The sequence below is a fragment of the Caretta caretta genome, chromosome 22, assembly GCF_965140235.1.
Source record: "Caretta caretta isolate rCarCar2 chromosome 22, rCarCar1.hap1, whole genome shotgun sequence".
NCBI classification, from domain to species: Eukaryota; Metazoa; Chordata; order Testudines; family Cheloniidae; genus Caretta; species Caretta caretta.
Genome location: NC_134227.1, coordinates 10,272,268 through 10,289,051, shown reverse-complemented (window position 1 = coordinate 10,289,051; position 16,784 = coordinate 10,272,268). Strand labels below are relative to the sequence as shown.

General features: G+C 44.0%; 1 protein-coding gene across 10 annotated transcripts in view; it reads left to right on the top strand.

Moving 5' to 3' along the window:
* ARHGAP32 (Rho GTPase activating protein 32) overlaps positions 1-16,784 on the top strand; it is a 400,497-nt gene that overhangs the window by 358,066 nt on the left and 25,647 nt on the right. For all 10 annotated transcript variants that reach the window (XM_048827358.2, XM_075122285.1, XM_075122286.1 and 7 more), the window contains one exon: positions 14,882-14,984. In XM_048827358.2, coding sequence (XP_048683315.2) covers positions 14,882-14,984 — 103 coding nt within the window. The remainder of the gene's footprint in view (positions 1-14,881; positions 14,985-16,784) is intronic.

Genomic DNA, 16,784 nt, shown 5'->3' with positions numbered 1-16,784 from the left:
ACTAAATGACCTCCTGAGGTCCCTTCCAACCCTGATATTCTATGATTCTATGATCCTATGTGAGGGAGCATTTGGAGTAAGACTCAGAACTGTCAGTTCAAGGCTCTCTAGTTTACTTTAGGAGACATTATTCCCTTTTGCAGATCCAAGGAAGGCAGGATACAAGATCCCTTCTTGTTAATACCTGGGAGAATCAACAATGTCTGCCCCCTTCCCTCCCCGCCCCCTCGCCCCCAACGCCTTAGAGTCCTCCTCATTGGTCTTCAGTGGCCCCATGGGCAGTGTACCACCAGCAGTTTTGAGGGCCCTGATTCAGTTTCATAAGGAACTTAGAAGACCTCTTCTTCGGCAGCTTTGATCCCTCCCCTCCACGCCGAATCAGTAGAGGAGACCTTTGAGGAGCAAGAGGTGAGGGCCGACAAGAAGGTCAACCCCTTCCCTCCCCCCTTACAAATATTGCTTCTTCATAGCCTGATGAGGCAGTAATGCCATCATTAGCTGATGACTTTTGGTAGTTCCAGGCTCTGAAGAAGTGGGTCGCGGACACAGTTCAGATTCCTCTGAAGAAGTCCGGGTTTCCCATCCTGGACATATTGCATACTTCTGCTTCAGCACTGTTGGCACTGCCAATTAATGAAGCTCTTGTTGAGCCAGCCAAGACCATGTGGCAAATGCCAGCAGCGGGACCCCCTGCATGTCAGTGTTCCAATAAAAAAAAAAAATACCTTGTCCCAGACAGAGATTGAGTTTTTGTTTTCACACCTGGCACCAAATTCTTTGCTTGTGGACACAGTTAATAAAAGGGGGAGATGGCATATTTGTAAAGCTACCCCATGTAACAAGGACCAGAAGTAACTGAACCTTTTGGGTCGTAAAAGCTACTCTTCAGCAACATTTACAGTTCAGGATTACGAATCATCAGGCACTGATGTCAGAATGTGACTACCTGAATTATGAGAAGTTTAATGCTTTTATTGGCCATTTATCACAGGAACATCGAGATCAATTTAGTGTCATAATAAAGGAGGTCACCTCTTGATGAAGACATCTTTGCAGGCTTCACTTGATGTGTCTGACACTGCAGCCAGGTCTATTTCTGCCACAATAGCAATGAGATGAGCTTCCTGGCTTCAGTTGTCTGGTTTCCCCCAGGAGGTTCAATCAACCATTGAGGACTTACCATTTAATGGCACACTCTGCATGGACGACTCACTTCGTGTCTTAAAGGATTTTAGGGCTACACTTAGATCCTTGGGGATATATATCCCTGCAAATAAAAGGAAATTCAGCAGTTCTTTGTCAGCACAAAGAGTCCTTCCTGCTCAATTTTCCACCTTCTGTAGACCATCTGAACTGCCTGTTAAGTGGTCGACATTTTTATAAAAAGAAGACTACTATCTCGACTGCTTTATCCCAGTTGCCATCGTCTTCCAAACACCAGTTTTGATGGTTTGGTCAAGCGTGAGTTTCTGAATTCGATGATGGTCAAGGCTTATCTCCCTTCTGACAGGTTTCTCGCTCTAAAGAACCTTTTCCAAAGAATGCTGCTCAGTCCTCAAGTGCTAGCAAGGCCATGTCTGCACCGAAGATGGCAACTTGCATTTTTGTAACACAGAAGGCCAGGTTATCGATATCTCCAGATGTGGCCAAGGATAGTTTACGTGCCCAACAAACAGGTTTCTTTACTCACCTGGGTCCTATAGTCACTCACCTGGTGAAGGGACTTGCTGGGTTTGTGGGGGAATCCTGTTCACCCAGAATACCCCTAGAGCCATAACAATGCACACTTCTCTCTTGGGATGTAGAGCACATTTGGGTCCTCACGCAGCCCAAGGCAAATGGTCACAACAAAACAATGTCTGCACATCAATCTGCTAGAACTGAGGGCAGTCATAAATGCTGGCCTTCGCTTTCTTCCCCTAATCAAAAACAAGTAAATCAAGTTCATGAGGGACAATTTAGCTTGTACGTATTATATCAGTCATCAGGGAGGAGCGTGTTCCCCCTTGCACTGCACTGCAAAAATAAAGTTTTGGAATTGGTGCATAGCCAACCAGATAATCATTTCGGGTTCTTACCTTCTAGGTTTACAAAACACCATGGCAGATGACCTCAGCAGACATTTTTCCTTAAATTACAAATAGGAATTGGAGTCTTGAGTCCTCTAAAACATATTCCCAGCTTGGGGGTTTCCAGAGGTCGAACTTTTCACCACTGCAGCCAACACAAAGTGCAGAAAATTTTCCTCTCGTAGGATCCAACCCTCAATCTCTAGGACAGCGGTTCTCAAACTTCATTGCACTGCAACCCCCTTCTGACAACAAAAATTACTACATGACCCTGGGAGGTGGGACTGAAGCCTGAGCCGCAGCTTCAGCCCCAGTTGGGAGGGGCTCGAGCTTCAGTCCCGGGCCCCAGCAAGTCTAACACCAGCCCTGGCAACCCCATTAAAATGGGGTCACAACCCACTTTGGGGTCATGACCCACAGTTTGAGAACTGGATGCCTTTCTCATTACATGAACAAGGGATCTTTTTTATGCATATTCACTGACTCTGTTGGTTTTAAAGGTTCTCGACAAGATCAAGCAGGACCAAGCCAGAGTCCTTTTGATTTCACCAACTTGGCTAAGACAAGTTTGGTGTCCTTGCTTTATCAGACTCACCTCTTGCCCTTTGTCGCGGACTCCCAATCAAGTCTCAACTTTTGTCTTAGAATGCACGTCAACCACTTCACCCAAGTCTGAACATTCTGCAACACCAAACATGGTCTCTCAATGGTTCTCAGGATGAGAGGTGTCCCATTCATTGGGAGTAACACATGTACTATTAAATAGCAAGACAGAACCTACAAGACACATATCCCTCCAGAAATGGAGAAGATATCGTCTTTGGTGTAACTGCAGTCATCTTTCACCTATCCAGTCATCTGTTTCCACAATCTTGGATTACTTGCTGGAACTGAAGACATCCAGTCTCTGTAAGTTTCATCAAGTTTCACTTAGCATCAATAACAGCTTTCCACTTGCCAGTGGAAGGTTTCTCAGTTTTTGAACATCCAAGGTTTTAGCACAACAAGGTTCCAGAAAGGTCTCATGAATCTTTCCACACATCAGAGAGCCTATTCCATTTTGGGATCTCAACCTTGTCCTCAACCATCTCATTGGACAGTCTGTTGAGCTACTAGCCACATGCTCTCTTGTTACATTTGTCTGTGAAGACAGTCTTTTTGGTGGTCATCACTTCTGCTCAAAAGGTTGAGGCGATTGGGGCTCTAATGGCAGGCCCGCCATATACGGTGTTCTCCAGGGAGAAGGTGTCATAACAACCCCATTCAAATTTTTTACCTAAGGTTTCTTCTGGGTTTCACATTAACCACACTATTCGCCTTCCAGTTTTATTTCCTAAGCTGCATAAGACTGTACAGGAAGCCATCTTCCATGCACTAGATGGACATCAGTCTTTCACTTGAACAGAATTCAGGAAGTTCCTGAACTTTTTGTCTCTATTGCGGATAGGTCTAAGGGATCCACTGTCTCCATGCAGAGACTCTCTAAATGGATGTCTGGGTGTTTTATTACCTGCTATGGGTTGGCTTATGTTTAACCTCCCCTACGAATGGCTGCACATTCTAGTCGATCACAGTCTACATCTGTAGCCCTATTCAAGGACATTCCAGTTGCGGAAATCTGCAGAGCTGCAACATGAACCTCGGTACATACGTTTTCCAGCCATTACACTTTGGTTCACGCTGCTAAATCAGATCTGCAATACGCAACGCAGTCCTCTCTTCAGTGCAGGACTCGGTTCTGAACCTCCCACCTGGCTAAGGGGTTACTGCTGGGAAGTCACTGGAAGTGGAGCACCAACAGGGACGCTACTCGAAGAAGGAGGAGGAGCGGTTTCTCACCTTGTGCAGTAACTGGAGTTCTTCAAGATGGTGCCGCACTACCCACTTTCCTTCCCCACTGCTTCAGAGTTTCTCTGTGGGACTTTGCGGTTGGGAGGGAACTGAGGGCGGTTTGCTCACACAGCCCTGTATTGCCTTAGTACGGGGCAGGAGGGCATGTAGCGCATGGGCTGAACGGACACAGCTACCCAAAATCGGCAGTCAGTGGTGCAAGGCGCGTGCACACCTGTAGTGGAGCACACGCATCAAAGAACTCCAGTTACTGCACAAGGTGAGTAACCTTTTCTCGACCTCTCTGCTGCAAAATTTACCATCCCTGAAACAGACAGAATATCTTGATGCATCTGACTTTTTTTTTTTTTTTTTGTCTTCCTTCCATTGAAAACAGTTTTTGAGAGGGAAATGTATAGGGTTTAAAAATTGAGACTGCAATTTTCAAAATCATGTGGGGGATTTAATTTTAGCAGGAACTGGATATCCGAATCCCCTATATGGTTTTGAAAGTCTCAGCCTGAACCTCTGTAGGAGATAGGGTCCTTAGCCTGCCATGTGCTAAGCCTTCTAAACTCCACTCACTTCCAAGGGAGGGCTTTGTTCCCTTGTGCTTTTAAATAACTTTTAAACCAAGACATTTCTGCCTCCTTGGCGTTTCTGATGACATCACCACCCGTTCTAGTTCTGTTGGTGGTTTATCATCCCCAGGGATCCCAGCTTCCTTATGATTCTCCAGCTTCCCATTGTTTATAGAATATTTTCAGTGATAAATTGTTGCAGGCTTCCAAAGGGGAAGAATGTGGTTAGTAAAACAGGTTAGAACAAGAAAGGATCATCTGAGGCAACATTTCAGCTGGGACGCTCTGTGTGGGCAGAGTAAAACCAGCTCCATTCTCATTTTTCCTTTAGCTCAGACCTTCCAACCTATATGTCTTCTTTTCGGTTCTTCACGTTCATTTCATTAGTCCCTTGATTTTGTTAATAATTTTTAATTATAATAGATGTTTGGCTGGCTGCCCTTGAATCTTGGCCAACTTGAGGAAAACCACAGTTCAAGGCCTTGCTTTTAGGGGTTAGGATAATCTACTTTGTTAGGTCTGGTTTAATCCTTCCTTGAGGTCCTAACACTGACGGCCTGCATTGGCCGTGTTTACGCTGCCACTTCTTGCTTTTGTTGGAGAATAAGAAAACAATGTGGAAAACTGCAAATAAGCAATAAGGCAGAAATTAATTTAAAAAATAGAAAGCTACGTAAAACCTCAAATTAGTCTTGCTTCTGTTTTCTTTCTCTTTTTTAAAATTGCATAAATATATATATAAAAAAATACAATCTGTGAAATTCACATGCCCAGTGTACTTAAAAATGTTCAACAGGCCCAAGTGTAATCTTTACTCACAAACTGACCTTTATAGCTAATTGTTTTCCGTCTAGAGATTTTCTATGAAACTGCCATTTTAAAGATGAATGCATTTAGATTGCAAGGGCTTCGCTACAGAAGCAGTCTTTTTTTATGTTTGCAGCACATTGGGGGCTGTGAGTGCTACTGTAATACAAATAGTAAATAACGAGAATCATGTGAAAGTGTAAAAACCCTGGAGTTCAGTTCCAAAACCCTTCAGGTTTGAGTCTTAGCAACTGACATCAATAGATTTATTTAAGCAACATCTCTTTTCTTATACAAAGGTCCGTTAATTGCTGCCTGACGATCATGCATGTGGATTGTAAAAATTGGATCTGAATTTTGCAGGCCAAAACAAAACGCTGGCTGTTGACAGGTCTTAACCCCTGTGTTAGATGCACATATCCCACGTGTGGTGACTCAAAGGGGGTAGGTACCCAGATATCTATTTTAAATACAGATAGGCCTGAGGTGAGAGTTTCAAACCTGAATCTGAACTTCGCAGAACTTCAGGTGTGTTTGAGTGTGACATTTTGGTTTGATCCTTGCTCTGCTTTTAAGCACCTGCATGCTAAAAGATGCAGGATAGTCCAGTGGTAAGAGCAGTAGCCTGGGACTTAAGTGACCTGGGTCAATTCCCTGTTCTGCCAAAGATTTTCTTTGTGACCTTAGGCAAGTCACTTAGGCATTGTCTACACTGGCACTTTGATCGCTAAAACTTTTGTCTCTCAGGGGTGTGAAAAAACACTCCCCTGAACAACAAAAACTTTAATGACAAAAAGCACCGGTGTGGATAGCGCTTTGTCGGTGGGAGCCGCGCTCCCGTTTACGAAGCTACTGCCCCTCGTTGGGGGTGGTTTTATTTTGTCGCTGGGAGAGCTCTCTCCCAGCAATAAAGAGCAGCCACACAGTGCACCTTACAATGGTGTGGCTGCAGCGGCAAAGCCGCGCCGTTGTAAGGTGCATTATGTAGACATATCCTTAGTCTGTGTGTGCCTGAGTTCCTCTTCCGTAAAATGAGGATAATAGCACTGCCCTGCCTCACAGAGCCATTATGAGGATAAATACATTAAAGTTTGTGAGGCTTTCAGATAACTACGGTGATCAGGGACCAGATAAGTACCTTAAACAGATAAAATCTGAGCCCCCAGTGCAGGATTTGGACATCTAGCTAAGGTAGATGCATCCTTTCTCACATTTCCTGAGTACAATCCAATCTCATGTGAATATTTAAAACGCAGAAAGCCCCTGTCACAGGGCGGCTGGCCTTAGTAAACAAAGTAGGTCCAACTCCCATAGTGGTCAGTTCAGAGGGTTGGGTAGCACTTGGGGTTCTGAAAGGTCAGGGAGAGGTCCAGTGAGGGAGGAACATAATTTGTTGGGGAAGAGTCAACATGGCTTTTGTAAAGGGAAATTATGCCTCACCAAATCTACTACAATTCTTTGAGGGGATCAACAAGCATGTGGATAAGGGGGATCCAGTGGATATAGTGTACTTAGATTTTCAGAAAGCCCTGTTCTGTTCATTCCCTCTGGGGTACCTGGCATTGTCGAGAAGACAGGATACTCGGCTAGATGGACCTTTGGTCTGACCCAATCTGGCCATTCTTATGTTCTGATGTAACCCTGGTGAGAATCAGTTAAGGTGACTCAGGAGACTGGAGGAGGTTTCTGAAGGCTGCAGAGATCAGAAAGCTCTCTGCAGGTCTTCTCTGGAAAAAGAGAGGAGGTATCAGGAAGCCAGAAGGCTGAAAAGGGGCTGAGGGCTACTAAGTCAGTGGATGATCTACAATCAGCTGTCCTCCTTCCTGAGCCAGAGAGAGCCAAGACCTTATAAGGCTGGAGAGGGCTGAAGGCTGGGAGCAGAAGGGCTGGAGAGATGTAGAGCTGAAGCCAGAAGGCTGCCCTGGCACAAGGACAGAAGAGGACTGCACTGGAGAGCCAGGGCTTGGCAAGGGACACCAGAGATGGATGTTCGGACACTTCTGAACTATGATTGTGGGACATCTGTTATGATTTATGTTCGTGGGACTTTTGTAATAAATGAACTCCACAAGGGCTATATTTATACTTGGGAAGATCCTTTGGACCATTTCTGGGAAGTCTGAAGGAGGGAAACTGAGGCAGATGCACCTGTCATACTGCAACCTGTAGCAGGAGGGCACCCCAGGCATGGAAGCCCTATGACTACCTCATTCTGCCACTCTTAGTAGAACCTTGCTCTGTGAGTAGGGCCATGGAGATTGGTTGGACTATTTATGGGATAAATTACTACTCTGTGTGAGTAAGAGTGACAGAATCTAGCTCAGGATATTTAATTCATGCAGAGTTAATACAGTGAGTGTATCTTAAGTGTCAACCAGTTTTATAGGTACTGATTTTACTCCCCATTACAGGTGTAGAGAATATCTTTCACACCAGTAAAATTTTTCCAAACACTAGAAACTTAGGTGTGCCCTCTGTGTTTCTATACATTGACATAAGTTTTGCCCTGGATGCTTTCAAGTGGCTTTTCTGAGGCTGATAAGTCATTAACCAGGGCACAGGGTGATTAACACATTTATTCTCTGTGACTTGCACCATGCATTTATCAGACCAGACATATTCCATCTGTCCCTTGTGACCCTTTATTACTCATTTCCTGTCAGTTTTACCTTGTACACGACAGAAATGTTGTCTTGCTCATACAGTTTTGCATAAATCTATTTGAGGTGATATTTATCACAATTCCACACACACTTTGTAAACTGGAGGAAGTGACTTGTAAAGGTGCATTATGGGGCAGTCATTCGGTGAGGCTGTTTGGAATGGTTTTACAGCTCACTTCAGCTTTTTTCTTTTGTGGGTTCTAATGCCTTCCAGCCCCTTTGTTTATATTGCTGTCCTGCCAGGCCAGATTTTACTGCTGATTTCAATGTGTGGCCTAGTATTTTGTTTCCTGGAACCTGCTGGTTGACATCAGATATATGCAAATCTAAAATCACATTTGTTGCAGCTTGCAGTCCTTTGAGGATGTAATGATTATAAAGGGTAGACGTGATCAGAGAGAAAGAGAGAGAGTTTAGTGAAACATAGGTGTGATCTTGTGGTCTGAACAAAGGACAGGGAACAGTGCATACCTGTGCTCTGATCCCATTTCTTATACTTCCTCTGTGACCTTGGGCAGTGTTACTTAACATCTCTGCTTCACTGTCCCAATCTTCAAAATGGAAATAATAATACATATTTTGTGTGGCCTATTTTTATTTATTTATATATGTTTGGTTCCTTAGATTGATAGGACTATGAAAGTGCATTTAAGCAGGTTAGGAGCCTAACTCCCATGGAAAGTCAATGTGAGTTAGGCACCTGATTCACGGAAGCACCTTTGTAAATCCCACTAGGTGCCTAGCTGCATCTTTGGGCACCTGTATCACTTTGGAAATCTGTCCCTATGTGCGCATGACACAGAAATCATAACCTAGAAGCTGAATCCAGCAGCAGACTCCACCATCTGATAGCAATAACCAGCTAACCCATACAGCAGAAGCTTGGTGTGGACGCTACCTTGCACAGGCACGCTCACCTCTCCAAGAGCAGCACTAAAAACGTGAGCGTTGGTATCTTTGAAGGTCAACAGCTTTGAGTTATTTTGGTCCAGTTTCCATAGTCGAAGGGCACTAGTGTCCTTGCCCTCTTTCAAACCAATGGATCCCACGTTCCTTTTGGCTCAGCTTAGCATTGTGACAAGGACCCCAATGTAGCTTTACTGCTCTTTGAGGGGGCGAGTCTTCTGAGCTGTATGAAAGGGGAATTGAGAAGGACACATAAGCTATTAAAATTACTAAAAGGAAAACTCTCTCCACTCCTTTCCAGCCTGCCTCCTTTGGAGCAGCTGAAAGTAACAACCTTGATAAGAGAAATCCCTTATGCCTCACCTACGCAAAGGACACCAGGGGCTTGGCAATTAATTTGCATTTTGAAATTCCAGTTCCACAAGGAGAATAAAACCATGGGAAGAAACAGCTCATGCTGTACAGCAACGGCTTGTATGCCTTCTCCTCTGTTTAGATGTCAAGAATGGTATTTTATTTCTCTTTAATGATTTTTTTTCGTGCAGTAAGTTTTAGGCACCTGTCCATGGAACACTAAGACCTGGTCTACACTTGAAAGTTTTACTGGTTTAACTATTGCTGTTAAGGTGTGATTTTAAAAAAAAAAATCAAAATAGTTGTACCGATAAAAGCCCTAGTACACCGGTATAAAGGTGCCTTATACTAGTACAGTTATTCCCCTTCCTGTACAAAACCACTTTATAACTGCATCCATACTCGGGGTGCACTGATTGCTGTACTGTTATAGTTAAAGTGGTACGACTGTCTCGTGTAGGCAGAGCCTGAGCCTTCAGGTAAGTGCATACAGCATATGCTTAAGTCCCATAAATGTCAGTGAGACTTAAGCAGGTGTGGTTAAGTGCTTTCCTGAGTGGTGCAACTCCATTGGGTTTACACTTGAGAAAGCTGAGCATTGCACTTTGCCTTTACACAATCCTAATTAAGTTACCATAGGTGAAAAGACAATCCAGCCTTAAGCAGATTTCATTGTTGAACGCTGATTCCATTCCTAGGCACCACAAGGTCTCTGTTCTTGTAGCTGTCTCATTTATTTTTTATAACCCTCTTTGCCATTACCTTAAGACCTACAGTACAAAAGTCACTCTGTCAGATAAGAGAAAGGTATTGCCAGGAAGCAGTGTAGCTCAAGATACTGACTTAGACTTTATCTTCGTTCTTTAGTAATATGTGTATTTTTAACATGGGTCATTTCTTGCAAACCCTACAGCATCTTGAAGGAAGTCCATGTTCGTGGCTTGATCTTTTATTTTTAAATTTTGGTAGCTCAAGGGAGGATGTTAGGCTCAGGATTTAGGAGTGAACTGCGGGAGGAGATTAGTAAACTTATCTGAGTATGCAGGAATAGAGGGTGGAATGGGGCTACATGCTTATAAAATGTCCCCTGCAGGCCACTTTCTGGCTTGGCATGGATGGGGTAATAAAAAGGAAGTAATTAACACTTTCAAATCTCATCTTGATATAGACGCGCATCCCCATGCAATTGTGCTGTAAGATGGGAAGGACAGCTGGGAGGGCAGGTTTAAAGAAGGAAGAATAGGCTGCCGAAATTAAAATGGCTAAACAGCTGAAAAGCAGAGCTGGTTGCAAAATGGTAACAATTTTGTGAGTTTGTTTTATTGACGATTTTTAAAAATTCTGTATCTTCCAAAATTTTCAGCCAGCTTCAGTGAAAAAGCACACAAAGTACCTGCAGTAAGCTGTAGTTAGAGGTGGGTGGTTTTTTTTTTAAAGTGTGTTGTAGGTCTCTTAGCAAGTATGGGTATGTCTACGCTACAGTTAAAAAACCCGTGGCTGGCCCTTGCCAGCTGACTCAGGCTCGCAGGGCTTGGGCTGTTTAATTGGGCTTAGGTGTGTCCAGTCTCAGACTGGAGCTTGGGCTCTAGGATCCTGCTGCAGCCCAAACCAGAGCATCTACACAGCGATTATACAGCCCTAAAGCCAGGGCCTTGCAAGCCCAAGTCACCTGGCACAGGCCACCTTTGGGTGTCTTAATTGCAGTGTAGACATACCTTATGACATCAAAAGTAAGATGGAGAGGGAAGTGGGAGTAAAAATAGCTACAGTATTTCAACAGCTGTTGGGGATGTGTATCTACCAATGGTATGTGAGTTCATATGGGAGCTCATGGGTTATATTGGTATTCTTTTAACTGAGAACAATTAGTTATTATCTTCCCATCTCACTGCCTTAGTGTCTTGCTCCTTCATTTAATTGCTTTTTGCTAAGCTTCTTAGACAATATTGGAACTTAATGACATCCATAGTTTGACAGCGTTTGTTTAGAAGGTTAGATACAGTGTGTACAGCAGTTCTGTTTATGTTCATTGTTCCTGTTTGAATGATCATTTACCTTTTTACAGTCATTCGCTATGTGTGAGATTCAGCTGAGCAGCTGCAGTTCTATGCGATATGGTCCGTTAACCAGCCTGAAGGCCCTGGCTGGTGCAGGAGCTCACCTGACTGCTGAAATACTGTAAAAATGACACTGCTGCAGGGGGACTCAGTGGGAGGTCTCATTCCCCAGGCTGAACAAATAATTCAGATTCCAGTAATGTGCACAAAAAACCAACATCCAGCAACACCAAAAAGAAGGCTGCTAAGGTTATGAACGATTAAAAGGGGAAAACAAAATGAGGTTAGAGGACTGTAAAGGGTCTGATTTCAAGATGAATTAAAACGCCCTTGAAAATGAGAGCTATAAAACTTTCACTTCATCCTGGGGGGAAGAATGAACCCTTTCAGTCAATGAATAAATAAAATAAAAGCCTGAGGGCAGATGCTGTAAAACTCTCAAACCCGCTGGGAGATGCTGAGGAATGAGCTGGAAAATTCCTTGAGTCACCCCAGTGATAAAACATCCTGGGGTCTCCTTTGGTAATGCTTCCACAGTCCTAGGCTTCTGCGGTTCAGTGCCTGGAATGTCAGGCACTTGGGGACAGCAAAGGGAGGAAGTGGTGGGAATGGGATGCCTGATTCCGGAGCAAGAGATACATAAGGTGCTCAGGGCCTCACAGGATGTGGATGTTTAAATGCCGGAATTATCAATTAACTCTAGCACCCTGAAGTGCAGGTGAGGTGGTTGTTTCTTTGAGTTGTTTCCCTGAAGGGGGATTATCTGGTGTCCAGAGGTTGGGTATGATATTGCCCAGAAAGAGAATAAAAACAACAGTGCTCATTGTTAAGCTTTTGTTGTTCTTTATTTGAATTATGGTGACGCCCGGGAGCTCCTGTCATCGATCAGGGCCTCATGGTGCCAGGCGCTGTACAAACAGATGGTCCCTGCCCCGAAGTGCTCACAATAAGTATAAGGCAAGAGACAGATGCATACAACAGACAACAGGAGCCCAAGCACGCAATGAGACAGTACTAGTCATCATGTTAGGGAGTGGTCTCAGGACACCAGCTGCCTCTTTAGTGTCAAATTTTTGGGAGGCAACTTCAGTATTAGCTTTGGCTGTTTTTACTGCAATTTCATATTTCTTGTTGGTACCAGAAACATGCAGCTACCGGGCTGAGGAAAGGTAGGGATTGGAGGGGAAAAATTAAAAACACTCATGTAATCTTCCTATGGCACCCCCCCCCCCTTTTTTTTTAAATAGCAGACTGAGGTCATCCTGCCACCAAAAGACCCTTTTTAACTACAGTTATGTCAGGGGTCTCCAAGTCATGCTGCGTCCAGAGCTTTAGCACAGTTCAGTATATGTTCAGTGTCCCATCTCTGCTACAGGATGGACCAATGTGGTAGCCAGGTCAGGAGACGAACACATAGCCTGATCCAGTGAAATTTCTGGTGTGGATGGGCCCACAGTATTTTGATTTTGTGGTTTTGCCCCATGCTGACTCTAACAGCACTATCCAATCTCTTGCTATGGTGAATAAGCCAGTGCAGTAAATGTATTCCTATGACTACATCCCCTTCTTTGGGTTTTTTTTTCCCCCTCTTTTCCTTGACTTGATGCAAAGTGTCACAACAGGCTGCTCCTGAAGTCTAATTATGACTTACATACACTACTCACCATGCTGTCTGTTTGTACAGCTAGAGAAGCCCCAGGAGCGTAAAGCCACGGAAGCATGCTGAGTTTGTTCTCTTGTGACACAGGACTTTGGTTAGGCAGCTCAGGCCAGGGTTCTAGGTCAGGGTTCTCAACCAGGGGTACGTGTACCCTGGGGGTACACAGAGGTCTTCCAGGGGGTACATCAACTCATCTAGATATTTCCCTAGTTTTACAACAGGCTACATAAAAAGTACTAGCAAAAATCAGTACATACTAAAATTTCATACAGGCAATGACTTGTTTATACTGCTCTATATACTATACCCTGAAATGTAAGAACAATGTTTATATTCCAATTGATTTATTTTATAGTTATATAGTAAAAATGAGAAAGGAAGCAATTGTGCAGTAGTATGTACTGGGACACTTTTGTATTTTTCTCTGATTTTGTAAGTAAGTAGTTTTTAAGTGAGGTGAAACTTGAGGGTACGCAAGACAAATGAGCTTCCTGAAAGGAAGTCTTGAAAGGTTGAGAACCACTCCTCTAGGCTGCCCTTCAGTGGAAGGTGAAGATCCCAAGGCACTTACAGGTTTGAGCAGAAGGTAACCAGTTCTGGTCAATGCCTTGCTCTGTAAAGAAGGATTTTGTTTCCAAGGCTCTATGGGGCAGAAGGGGGATCCATTTGCCCAACAGTCTCTGGAAAGCAGCTTGAGATACTGCAACAGTCTGCAGTTTGGTGTTTTACCTTTTATGTTTCATGGTACATTAGTCTGAGATGCATCTGTTTATTTCTAGGGAACCACTGAAAATGTCTGCTCCTTTCCTTGCCCAGGTCGCACATCTGCTTCTGGGCCTGATGTGAAGCAGAACAGCAGTAGAGTGGATGGGGTGGGGAGGAGAAATAGGGCATCTAAGTTCAACAGTGTTCCTGGCAGATAGTATATATTACTTGATAAAAGGGAATTTGCCACATGACCTATTCACAATCTGTGTCACATGGCAAATTGATAGGAGTTGGCATTTTGTGTAAGACTAAATCTAGATCATTGTAGGAGCTGTGGCAAGAAAGTCTTCTGCTGAGGAATCCACAAAAATTGGAGTTTTTCCATGAGGACTGGATGGTGCTTACACGGGTCTGATCCTAATTTCCTGTCTGGGCTCCTATCAAGTCTCATTTTCCTGTTAAAGGGGATCAGCTTTGCTCCTCCCTTAAATCCAGCGGGATGGATAGTTAAATCACATAGTGGAATTTCAGTTGTATTGAGAAGCCATCTGGAGAAAACTGGTTGGTGAAGTGGCCTGAATGTTACTGTAAACCTAATTACATCTACTGGGTCTTACTTTCAGTCCAGTCTTATCTGGATCTCTCTTTGTAACAAGTTTTGCACTGCAGTTTCTGTGGGTGCATTGTGTCATGTAGCTTTCTAAATCCAGGGACGCTCAAATGCATCAGTGCCCTGCACATGCAGAGATCAAATTACCAATCATAAAAATGCAGGTAACCCTGGGGTAGAACGTGCTATTTCTTTAATAGCGTACAACAGTTTAAACCAAGCAGGGGAGAAGAATTCCATGTTGAATTGAAGCTACAGAAAGAATGTTGGGTAGACTGAATGCAATTGCTCAGTTTCAGATTGGCCTGGATAGGGGCGGTAACACCATGGCTCGTTTCTAAGCGTTGTAGATCTTCATCAACCACAGTTAGTGAGACCCTGTTTTGTGTCTCATCTGAGAAATGGCATCTCCTGCAGTGCAGCTCCGCTAACACCATACTTCAATGCTGACTTCAAGGAAAGCCTGCCTGCCACCAGTTATCAGCACTACTTCCTGCACCTCCTTGGTTTTCCTTTGTCTCCTATCCAAAAAGCAACTAGGGAAGCAGCCCATCTGTGCTTAGCTTATGAGATCTGACACGATCACAGGCCCTCAGTAACATGGTCAACTCTACACTGGCCCTTTTTTCTTTTTAGTCCCCCAGGTCCTCAAGAGCTGTACCGAATTCATTGAGAAACATGGCATTGTGGATGGAATATACCGCCTGTCAGGAATTGCGTCCAATATCCAGAAGCTACGGTATGATTGCATTGTATTCGATGAATCCCAGCACATGCTCTTTTAAATGCTTTGGTTTCAGAATCCTAGAGTTCAGTGATGACAGGCGGTGGGTGTCTTGGAGAACAGATGGGGAGGTACCATCACAGCAGCTCCCCAGTGCTCATATCTGCTTCATGAACAACATGTTGTAGCTCTGGAACATTTAAAATCCCACCTGTCTCTTTTTCACAGAGGTTCTGAAGTGAAATGACAAACTTTGTCTACATGACAAAGTGTGACTTGTTTAACTTAAATCACCTTTTTAAACCAGTTTATTAAACTGGTGCAAACTCCCTGTGTGTAGGCCCTTCCTTCAGTTTAAGGGCAGCATATTTTGATTTAGCCGAAACCTGTTTCCAGTTGACTTAAACAAAACTTAAAGAAAGGCCACTCTTAGTCTGAAATAAGTGGGTCCTCATGGGTTTTGTATTAATTATAACTATATCAGTTTAAATTCCCACCTTTAGTTTATACCAGTGCAGGTTTCCCCATAGACAAGGCCTTGACAATGCTTAGACATTGCCTGTCTTTCTAGAATAGCATCAGCACATCTCCAATGGGCAAGGAACCCGCACCCTTGCGGTGGAGGTTGCTCCCTGAAGGAACTCATTCTCCTTTGCCTTCACCTCAGTCCACCCCACTTTACTTTTAAATAATATCTTAAAATTCTCCCTGCTCCTTCTCCAAAGAGCTTATCTGTGGAGTTATTCAGCCACAACTATTCTGGAGTAACTGTTCTTGAATACCTCCGTCTTTGGGGGTCTCTTATTCTGGAATGCGTGTCTTGTTCTGGTTTAGCTTTAACTGACTTTGAAAGTGGGATTAAGCTACACTGGACCAAGGCACTCTTATTGCAGAATAAGAGTGTCCACACACGGTGTTATTCAGGAATAGCTGTTTCTTAATAACTCCATGTGTAGACAAGCCCTTAGAGTAGTGGTTCTTGGCCCACGGGTTGTTTGTGACCCAATCAGCACACAGCTGCATATGCGGCCCACAATGGTAAATAGGTTGAGGACCACTACCTTAGAGTGACTTTTGCTGGCCCCACATCTTAACATTTTTTCTTGGGTCTGACCCAGTCTGTTTTGTTCCCTTTTGAAGTTTTCCCCGGGTGTTTTATGTTTTCATTCCACAGTTCCCCACATGCAGCGCAGGAGGCTCCTTAATTATGAACAATAACAACTAACTGCCGGGCTAGCTTACCCAACTGCTCGATGGGTTTTGTTCTGTCTACTCTTGGCTGCCTTAGCCCCACGAGCTGGTTTGCTTTTACTGAGATGCTCTAGGATTCTTTCCCTGTGAATGGTGGGAGAACTTTTCCACCCTTTGGAGGGAATTGTGGGGAAGGCACTGGAGCACTATCTGCACTCAAGTGATTTAGCCTGCATCCTCATTGCAAAGTGGGTGTGTTCTGGCCTGAGTTAAAGTGGAGCTGGGGTTCTAACCCACTCCTGTAGCTGGGTAAACTAGCCAGGGGTTGGGCTCAAAGGATCTCCAAACCTGGCTCAACATGTTTTCTGTAGCAGTGGAATTTGGCCTAAAAACCAGGTTAACTGTGCAGTGAAGACATTCCCACGAGGCTACAAATATATCTACGGCTAAGGACACAGGTACAAGATTCTCCATTATGTTGTACAGGGAAGAACTTAATGCTTTGACTAGGCCCTAGAAGTACGCCAAAGCGTTCAATGTGGTTTGTCTTCCATGCATGTTACAAGCCAGAACGACAGTATAGCTGTGTGAGAACCAAGCCTCTGACAAGGCTGTTGTAGTGTA